Raw genomic sequence first — 10,471 nt, 5'->3', positions numbered from 1 at the left:
TATATATATATATCGTATCTCAATTTTGTTATTGTTAGCTACAACTTTAAAAATAGTTTTTCTGTAATACAAATGAAGCAGAAATAAAATATAGAATTTGAACTGAATTAAGTTAAAATTAAAGTGTTAAAATTACTAAGACTGCAATCAAAATAAAGCTAAATAGGAATATTTAAAAAATCTTTAAAATAAATCTTTAAAAAAATATTTTAAATATTTAAAAAACATCCAAGTGATACAAATTACACAATTACATACAATTAAAAAACTTTAATATACTGTAAATAAAATTTAACTAAACTAATAAATACAATTATATAGTATGAATGATATTTAAATATAACCAATGAATGTTTGAGTTTTGTTTTTAATTTTTTTTGTAAAGTTTGTCCAGTTACAGTTGATGTTGTCATCATTTTGCACATTATCATAATTAAAGTGATATTTTTATTTACAAAAAATATATATATGCAATTTCTCAGTTAGAGTAAAATGGTGTAAAATGAATACATATGAAAAATAATCCTTGGCTGCATTTCTTGCAAAAGAAAAAAAAAAAAGAATGTTTCTTTATTCTTCTATTTATTATTTTTCTATATTCCTATATGTATTATTTTTCTTTTTTTTTTTTCATTTTAGTCCATTAGTTGCACCACTTCTTCTCTTTTTTTTTTTATCGTTTCTCATTGATGTTTGTTTACTGTTGATGATACTGTTTACTGTGAATGAGGTCCTGGTACAGTACATCCACATATGTCTCCAGGCTGTCCTCTACGGCACATGAGCCAGCTGAAGACAGATGCTGGTGAGGCAGAAGCCTTCTGCTGTTCATCTAAAGCCTTCCGTCACTGACACTGGAAAACACTTTCCTGCAGCCAAGAGGGTCCTTCAAACCGAAGGGCTTCCAAAACCACATTTCACAGAACAGTACTGATTAGAAAAACAGATTTTCCTGGCATTCCAGTCTCTCCCCCAAGTACAAAAGTTGATTAGTTATTTGTAAATATGTGCATGCTTTGAACATCACCATTACAAGACTTTCAGCATATACAATTACCATAGAATGAAATAAGAAATCGTCTTTTTTTGTGCTTTTTTTCCCATTCTTCTTGAGGTCTGAAAATCTCTATGGATGGTTCTGTCCAGGCTAAATTTGGTTTTGTTTGGTGTATGACAGATTCTGTCTGAACAGCCAATGTGGGCTTAATTACTCGGCTGGATCCTGATGTTCTCAGAATGCAAATTGTCAGTATTTGATATGGGTAACTTATGAAAATGAAGAGAGGCGAGATGATGGTGTTATGCTTCTGATAACTGGCTTTGAATGGGAAATGACCATCTCTATTTGCCATTGTCTGCTCAAACAAAGCATGGTTTGTTCGTAGATGCTGCTTTGCTTTATATATGTTTTAGCTATGGTGTCTTTATTTTTTGAGGACCAACATACTCTCTTAAAAATAACGTTCTTTATTGGCATCAGTAGCTCCATGATCAACTGCCTTTCCACTGAACAAAACTTCTTTATAGTGGAAAATGGTTCTTCAGATTATTGAAATATTCTTTACACTTAGAATAAAATGGTTCTTTTAAAACTTTTCATTAAAAGGTTCTTTGGGGAACTCAAAATGGTTCTTCTATGGCATCGCTATGAAACCCTCCTTTTGATGTCTTTATTTTTAAGAGTGTGTTTGTAATATTTATGCCTGCATTGACATGAAAGGATAAACATTTTAATATGATGCACAGAGCTCAAACTTTAATTTTGTCTGCTCGTCGGCAAGCCCTTGTTGTCTTCTGAGCGGCTGTGTTTATCACCGTTTGAGCTGGGGAAACTTCTAGAAACATAGTTATGGCGTTGGTGAAACTTCTGAAAACATTTATTAATCATAGTCAGTGTTGTAATGGGTGCTAATTCACAAAACGATGATGCCAGCTGGCTCTTGTCACAGCTGCTCTGAAGAGGTCTAGTTATTTCTGTCAACCACTGGCATCAGTATAGGACTGCAAAAATCATGAATGCTGTCTATTTTTGTTCTTTGGGCTCTATTAAATTTTTTTCTTTTTTTGGGGCTTTATCAAATGTGCTATATAAGTTGGAGCCATGGCCTTGAGGTTAGTGCATGGGTTATGTGGGTGATGAAAGTTCAAATTTGGGTTTGAATATATCCAGTCACTTGTCTGTTGTGTGTTTGTCTAGTAAAAATGCACAATATATTGGTATTATATCAGCCAATATTACAGTTTTTATTTTATTTTAATCTCTGTAGATATTGTATATTTAATTGTGCATTCCTATTTCTCCTATTTAATAACACTGTTAAATGTTTTTTTTTTATATATAAAAAAATAATATAATTTTTTCATACTGTACATTAATAATGTTGTGGTTGTTTGTGCTAAATTTACGTGTAGCATTTAATAATTGATTTTATTCATATGTTTATTTTTTATTTTATTTTTATTTTTAGACAAAGTAGTACATAATTTTAATATCAGCCATTTATCATTTATTGCTGTAACATGATTATTATTGGCTTATTGGGCAGGATTTTTGATATTGGTGCATTTCTAATCTTTGTTACGCTCTTGTTTTGAACTAATTACAGCATCTTTCTCTTCTCTACAGGCTAATGGGAATTTGTAGATGAATATCGTCTAATTCTATGTTCTGGATTTATGTATGTTCTTTACAGACACATTGAGAACTGGTCGGGCTTGCAGACGTTGAGGGACGTTGACATGGAGTTGTACACTGGGCTTCAGAGACTGTGAGTACCACATCACTACAACATCTCGCTTAGGACAATACTGATAACAAGCAAATCAATGTGGGGTCAATGCCAGGGTGCTGCCACACTTAAAAAAAGAAACCTAAATCGCCAAAGATAGCTTTTTGATCTGACATCTGCAGGAATGTATTGCTAGCGATGACACGCTAGCATGGGCGACTTTCACAGTGGCATCCAAAAGCTTTTTCTAGCCAGACCCACATTAAAAAGTGCCTCCCCAAGGCCTGCTTTAAAATGATCAAATAATGCTGCTGAAGTAGCCAGAAAATTTAATTACATCCCCCAACACCCTCCATCTGCTCAAGCCTTGCTTTACCTAATTCAGTCTGCTGCCGTCCTGCACGTATCTTTACTTGGCTCTTCATAAGTAGGGCTTCCTCCCTCACAAGAGCCCCTCAGACCTCCTCTTCCTTCCTATTACAACTCTACTGGTTAATGGAGACCAGAAGCAATGATTAGTAAGGTTCTCATTAGCGGTTAACTCTCACCTTTTACTATTAAGGTGATGTGGCAGATCACGGTCTGCCTCTGGAGGGGAAGATTCCGTTTTTTTTCTGTTTTTTCTTTTTCCCCCCAGAGTAAATGTGTGGTTACTCTAGGCTTTTAGCATGTGAAATTATGATGTGATATGATTCCACACTCTAGGGCTTCTGTTTTTAAGAAGTCACAAATAATTAAACGTTTAAAATGCAAAAGTAACTGCTCCCAGAACGCAACAAATCATGCAGCTTTGACATTTGTGTTCATAGTATTGAGACAAGAATCAGTCCAACACATTTCAGATGCTGTATTGTTCAAATGTTTTTTCGTCGGTTAAATTTGCAGCCCTAAATTCACCAAACTTGAACTTTTGGTATTTAAACATCTGTACATACACTAGCGTTCCTGCTCTTCCCACATTTTAACACAAAGGTGAATTCATTAAACACTTAGCACACTATTTTAGTGCAAAAATGTTATTTTTCACCAAACATCTACAATTTAGTTTCACCAAGCTGCTGTTTTTAAATTGTCATTAAATCTTTTATTGCTAATTTAGCTTAAGTTTTCTTAACTTGAGTGATATTTGTGATGTTTTTAAAGGGATAGTTTACCCAACATTGAAAGAAAAAACAAAATCTGTCATTTAGATTCTTTAAAATGTAAAACACACATTCCCACATTCTTTAAAATGTAAGAAAGTTAGGTTTAGAACAAAATAAGGATGAATAAATGGAGCCTGATCTCATGATGAGATCCGAAATACTTAGCGCCATGTACGTTTTGTGACATATTCGATGTGAAATGTCCACAGAGTGGCTCTAAAAGAGTGTTCGGGTTTTTTCCCCCAAACAGATAAACGTACATATGGTACGTTTTATGTGATGTTGGTTTTGTATGCGTCACCGCAGTTCTGAATTAAAATGTCCATTGAGTAGCGCTATAACTCTAATGCTCCGTGATGTTTTAAAATAACATACCATCTGCTCTACACTTAAACCTACCCGATAGTATGAACAAAAGCGAATGTGTCGTAAAAACGCAATTGCAAGCATGCTGTTTTAGCTTGTTTTTTTGATCTCTCATCTTTGAGCTCTTTCATCGTGAGTCATGTTTTTCACGGGATTCATACCCAAGGATTACGCATCCTAAGTCCAATTCCATGCTGGCTGAGCTACCGAGCAAGCTTGTTACGTCCGGAAAGCGAAATATATGGAGCTGTAATCATAACTGTGTATGAAAACGATTACAAGTGCTCACTGTTTTACCTCCTTTAGTGTTCATTTCTGTTGGAAACTGCAGTGATATGTAATTATTGGTACGTATTTTGCATTTTGCGAAAAAAGTTCCCACAGGTAAGTTTTCATCATGAGATCAGGTATAAATGATGACAGAAATGACATTTTTGGGTGAACTGTCCCTTTAAAGGCCACTAAGAATGATAACTCTAACGATAATGTCCTGTTTATTAAGCATGCTACAATTTTGTCATCTGCCGCTTTAAATTTTGGTAACACTTTAGTGTAGGGGCCAATTCTCACTATTAACTAGTTGCTTATAAGCTTGCCTATTATTAACATATTGGTTGTCTATTAGTACTTATAAAGCACATATTCTGCATGTCCATATTCTACATCCATAATCCTAACCAATACCTAAACTTAAGAACTACCTTACTAACTATTAATAAGCAGCAAATTGGGAATTTATTGAGGTAAAAGTTGTAGTTAATGGTTTGTTAATAGTGAGAATTGGGTCTTAAAATAAAGTATGACCTACATTTTAAATCTCGTCAAATTCTGTTGGATTCTGATTGGCTGCCAGGGTTTTGGTTGTTCATCAGCTGGGAAAAAAATCATTTAGGAAGTTATTCCAGCGATAACATTCTCTGTTTTTCAATATATTTAGTGTGGATGTCTCAATTCTTAAATAATTTGAAAGATTATTGAAACTGTATAGTTAACGTTATAGTTATCGTCCTTGTTATGAACAGGCCTTAAGAGACACGTTTACATTTTCTAGCGATCATGGTATCCGTAATTAACCATATGCTGTAGATCAATCAGGCTGAATGTTGCAGTCGACAGGATTTGGGTGTACATACTAAAACACTCCTATCCTCTAAATAATTTGCTAGGCAAACTCATGTCTTCAATTATCCTCCTCAGAATCAGTCTCGCCTGCTCCGAGACCTCCGTTCAGGCCACCGTTCACGATTCAGAATTGGCAGTTGGTGATTATCCATGTTAAGTATCATGTTCATCCGGGCTCAAGTCTCCAACCTCATGCTAAAAGAAATACTTTGATGTAATCGCTCACGCAAACATCTCTAATAACAAGAGCAGAGAGTGCTTCGTGCAAATAAACATCTCACAAATGCCAATGAAAAAAAAATTTATTCAATATACATAATTGATTCCAGCTGCCAGCGTAAATAACTCCGGGAGCAAGGATGCAGGCTCTTGATGATATTCTGCCCTTGATGTTACTTGAGGAGAGGAGACAGACTGGAAGAGAAGATTAGATGACGTTTTTTCCCTTTTACTTCCACATTTTCCCTTTTGACACTGCTGCGAGTCGGCTAGGCAATTAGTAGCCCGTTTAGCCCCTAGCTGCTGTCAAATCCATTTAAAATGACGAACATGAACTGGTCTTTCACTCTTTTTTACCAGCTCACCTCCTCTTAGACCTATGATTTGCACACATAAAATCTTTTTGCAAAATCTTAAAGGCTAATCAGAGCAACTTAGCGCAGCATTTGACATTAGCATAACCTAATTGTCCTTTGCCACAGGCGTTTTTTTCCCCGTAGCATTACAGTTTCTCAAGTTTTTCATCACATCTCTTGCACTCTTTCTAAATATTTGTCACAAACATTTTCTCTTTGCACAAATTGTGGGGAAAAAAGCTGGAATGAGACATAAATTAATGATCAGCTGAAGTTCATCCGCATGTTCTTTTGATTTTCAGTATGAAACTGAAGCTGTTTGAAAACTTCTTTAGAAATACAAATCTTCTTTAGAAATAGTGAGATTAATTTGTGAGAAGCTGTTAATTATAGATTTAAGAATGAACTAAATATCATTACAAAAAGTGGCTTTAGAAGTCAATATATTCTGAACTGCCATCAATTTCGCATGTGTTTCAAGATTTTAAAGTGTTTCAACTTAAAAAAAAAAAAAAAGTCCAGCAAGGTCAAAATGGTTGGTCAAAAGTACTAATACATGTTTATTTGTCTTTTCCATTCCAGGAACATTGTGAACTGCAACTTACGTACGATTCAGTCGCGAGCCTTCGCCAAGAACCCCCACCTGCACTACATGTGAGTCCTGTGTGCTACAATGTTCTTGAACCCTCTGATTAAACACCTCATTTGAAAGTAAATTGTTTGTTTCTCGAGACTCATACTATTAGAGATGGATCGTGAAGTTGGGTTCACTCGTTCATCTACACCAGGCAATATATCTTATTAAGTAGGCCATGCTTAGCAAATGGGGACAATGTGTTTTCCATCTTTGGATACTCTGCATAGTATCATGGCTGCTCTTATTCGAGAGATGCTTTGGCCCTCCGTGCATAATTTATGATGATAAAGCTCTCCGCCATGTGTTACTGAGCACCACCCTTAACCATTTCTCAAAAGTGAGCTTTGTGAGTAGCTCGGCAGGCACATACGTTGGTTTAATCTCTAAAGAGCAGCTTTGCGGAGCGCTTGTTAACATATCGTCTTTGTCTGTAGTCGTTTGATGGTTTAAAACTGCTTGACCGAAATGACTCCTTTCGATAATTGGCTTAACAGTCTGCGGCAACCTGCACCTCTTGAAATTCTCTGTGTTAGATTGGCTCACTCACTTCCTCGTCCCGACAGTCAGCAGTGTGTGCTCTGAATAAACAAAGATTGTTTGCTGTAGAGCTGCCTGAGTTGCAGGGGAGACGGTGGTGGAGAATGCGGGCAAAGAGAGAGATGATTTACTTAATGAAGGCTGAATGGGACGAGTGTGACAGGACTGTTATTTCCCAATTTCCTGCCGGCGAGCGGTGGAAAGGACATGGAATCGCAGACTGCCACCTCCACACAGTCCACCCCAATTTGTGCTGTCCATCACGCCCTGCAAATGCACTTCTTATTTTCTTTCTGTCATAAACCGACGATTTTGCGATTTTGTGTTGGTGAGCGTTGCTGGTGAATGTCGTCTATACAAAATGTTCGGGAACTCTTTCTGTCATGTATTTGTCACTACATGTGTCCACTGTAAGCACTTTAGTAGGGTGTACGGGAACCTTTTTTCATGCCAAGTTTCCGGTACAACCTGGACACTAGCAGTCTGTTAACTTAAACTATGTGTGTACACGGAATCTACACAATTTTGTACACATTTTTGTGATTTTTCTGAAAGGTTACCACCACAGTGTCACTTCAACCACACTAAATTGTTTTGGAAATTAAACTTTACATTTTTTCTTTTAGTGCCGTCAAATCGATGAATCAGTATTAAATAAAAATATATTACATACATTTCTTAAATATATACATGTATGTGTGTGTATTTATATATACATTTAAATATAGACCGTACGCACGCATATATTATTTAAACACAAATTTATATTTTGGATGCAATTAAGTATATATATATATATATATATATATATATATATATATAAATATACACAGTGCACACATATATTATGTAAACACTAGCTTTTATTTATGGATGCGATTAATCAATTTGACAGCGCTCATTTTTTGGGAATAAAATAACTGACTAATTTGTCTTTCTAAGGCTATTTTCATATATCTCATACATAGCTAGCATACACATTTAAATAATATCTTAAAATAAATAAGTCTTTTACTACTTGTTTGGAAATCAAGTGATTTTTCTTTCTTGTTTTTTTCCATACATCATGTTTTGTATTTCCCTTTTTCTTATAGTTGTGTCTCATAAGTATGTAGAATAACTTTTATGGGCAAAATAGTTGTTGTAGATCATCATCATTTTTACATCATTACATTTTTTGTACAAGTATGTAGCGTAATTATTAGGGGCAAATTAGTTAGTTGTTGTAGAAATGAGGAACAACTAAAGTACAGTTTTTATTTTTGAAGAGATATAGGTTTATTTCAATCTTTATTTAGATCCATCATTGTTTTGAACGTGTATGATTTACATTTTTATTATTGTTTTTTTTAATAGTTTAGGGTTGAAAGTCTGGGTTTTTTGTGATTGAGCAATGGTGACCAAGACAACAGATATAGGGGCGTCTTTCTCTTTAGGACATATTCAACACTATGTCTGTGTGAGAGAGAAAGAGAGAGGAGGAGTCATACAAGCACATACTACAGTACCGTCTCTTTTTGGGCCCTTTTGTTTTGTTCTCCCATCCCATGTCACAGAGCACTGACTTTTATGATCGAAAAAATCCCAGAGATTTCCAGACGTGTTATTCACAACACACACAGGGTCAGGTCCTGGGAACAAAGCGGCAGTGTTATCTGTTTCCCATTTCTGTTTTGACATTTGACGTGGATGATTAATAAATCACCGTACTTACAGGGAAATCAAGTTATTAGCACTAAAAAAATGCATCATTGTTCTGGATCAATACACACAAAAATCTTTTTTATTATTTTTTTTTTGTTGGTAGTTTTGTTTTATTTACATTTAAAGGTTAATATACTGCCATGCATGTTTTGTTTGATCCCACTGACACTTTTTTTCCTGTATTTGTAAATAAAAATGAACCTTTTTAATTTTTTAGAACTATTTTTAAAACATCCGAAATGTTGAAAAGCTAGTTATTACATTTTGATGAAAAATTAGAATACTTTTAATTGTGAATTTATACTGACTTTAACATTAGATTTAGGCAGCCACTTGTTTTGGAGATTTGCCAAGCTTTGTGACCCTTGCAGTAAGAGTTTTCGCTATCAAGGGGCTGATTGCCTTGTGTTTATTCCTTGTTTTCATACCCCGACCACCAAAGGAAATTTTTCAGCAGCTTTGGATAAAAGAAAAAGAAATCAATACAGGGGCCTATTGCTTTGGTCGACCTGCTTTTTGAAGTTGGGTGTTCGCTTTCATGTGTCTACTAGCCATGTGTGGCGAAATGAAAGGTTGCCTTCTGGATTTCTACAGGAACATCTTTTTTCATTGGAACGATGGAGAGAGGACTCAATATATCCAGCAATGGTTTTCATAGGTAACTTGTAAAGGTTATTCCCATGAGCAATAGCAGAGGTGGACCAGAGAGTAACTCTCATTAAAAACTCTGTCCGCTCACTGAACCTCCTTGCAATAAAATGTCACTTTTCCTTTATATAGACGGCTTGCAGGCTGTAATATTTGTTTTTAGTCAATTTTGCTCTGAAATAGTAGAACGTTTTGGTTGATAAGCATGTGCAAAATGATTAGAATGTGTCAAATTGTAACAGACCAAACTAACCAAATGTTTAAAAAAGTTGGAAAATATATAAATAATAATTTAACATTTATTTTATCAAGTATAAAAAATATGAATATAAAAATGGAATATTAGCTACTTTTTAGAATTTGTTTTTAAACAAACCAACTAGTGTTTTTGTTTTGTTTGTGTAAGATTTTTGTTCAGTAAGATGTTTTTTTTTTCTGTTTGCTTTGCTTTTTTTCGATGTGTTTGTTTTGTCTTAGCTGTACTTTTGATTTGTTTTTGCTTTTTTTGTTTGGTGTTTAATGTCACTTCATCACTTCATTTGGTAGACTACTAAGGGCACTGCTTTATAAATATTTATAAACTACAGTTCAAAAGTTTGGGGTCAATAAGATGTTTTTGTTTCGCTTTGCTTTTTGTTTGTTTTGTTTTGCTTTTGTTTTTAATTTTTAATTTTATTTTTTGTATTGCCTTAGCTTTACTTTTAGTTGTAGTTCTGGTGGTGGTCTCTTTCTTTTCTCCCTCATGCCAATTTCTCTTGAATTTTCACTCTGTCAGTCTCTCTTTTGCCCTCTCTCATTCTTTCTAATTTTGTCCTTCTCTAAAACCCGTCACTCATAGGTGTCCCCTTCTTTTTAGGGCCCAAGCCAGAAAGGCGCAGGGCCCTATTGATCCCCTAAGGATTATTAGGGCCCAAGCCAGAAAGGCGCAGGGCCCTATTGATCCCCTAAGGATTATTATTATTTTTTATTGAAAGGCGCAGGGCCCTATTGATCCCCTAAGGATTATTA

General features: G+C 35.0%; 1 protein-coding gene across 1 annotated transcript in view; it reads left to right on the top strand.

The window, feature by feature from the left end:
* Positions 1-10,471, top strand: part of LOC107714007 (NT-3 growth factor receptor-like) — a 230,652-nt gene that overhangs the window by 41,004 nt on the left and 179,177 nt on the right. Inside the window, exons 2-3 of the mRNA XM_016519696.1 lie at positions 2,694-2,768; positions 6,520-6,591. Coding sequence (XP_016375182.1) covers positions 2,694-2,768; positions 6,520-6,591 — 147 coding nt within the window. The remainder of the gene's footprint in view (positions 1-2,693; positions 2,769-6,519; positions 6,592-10,471) is intronic.

Source organism: Sinocyclocheilus rhinocerous, unplaced genomic scaffold (genome assembly GCF_001515625.1).
Source record: "Sinocyclocheilus rhinocerous isolate Xijiao unplaced genomic scaffold, SAMN03320098_v1.1 scaffold568, whole genome shotgun sequence".
NCBI lineage: Eukaryota > Metazoa > Chordata > Actinopteri > Cypriniformes > Cyprinidae > Sinocyclocheilus > Sinocyclocheilus rhinocerous.
The sequence above is the reverse complement of the archived record's forward strand: the minus strand, read 5'-3'. Positions and strand labels throughout refer to the sequence as shown.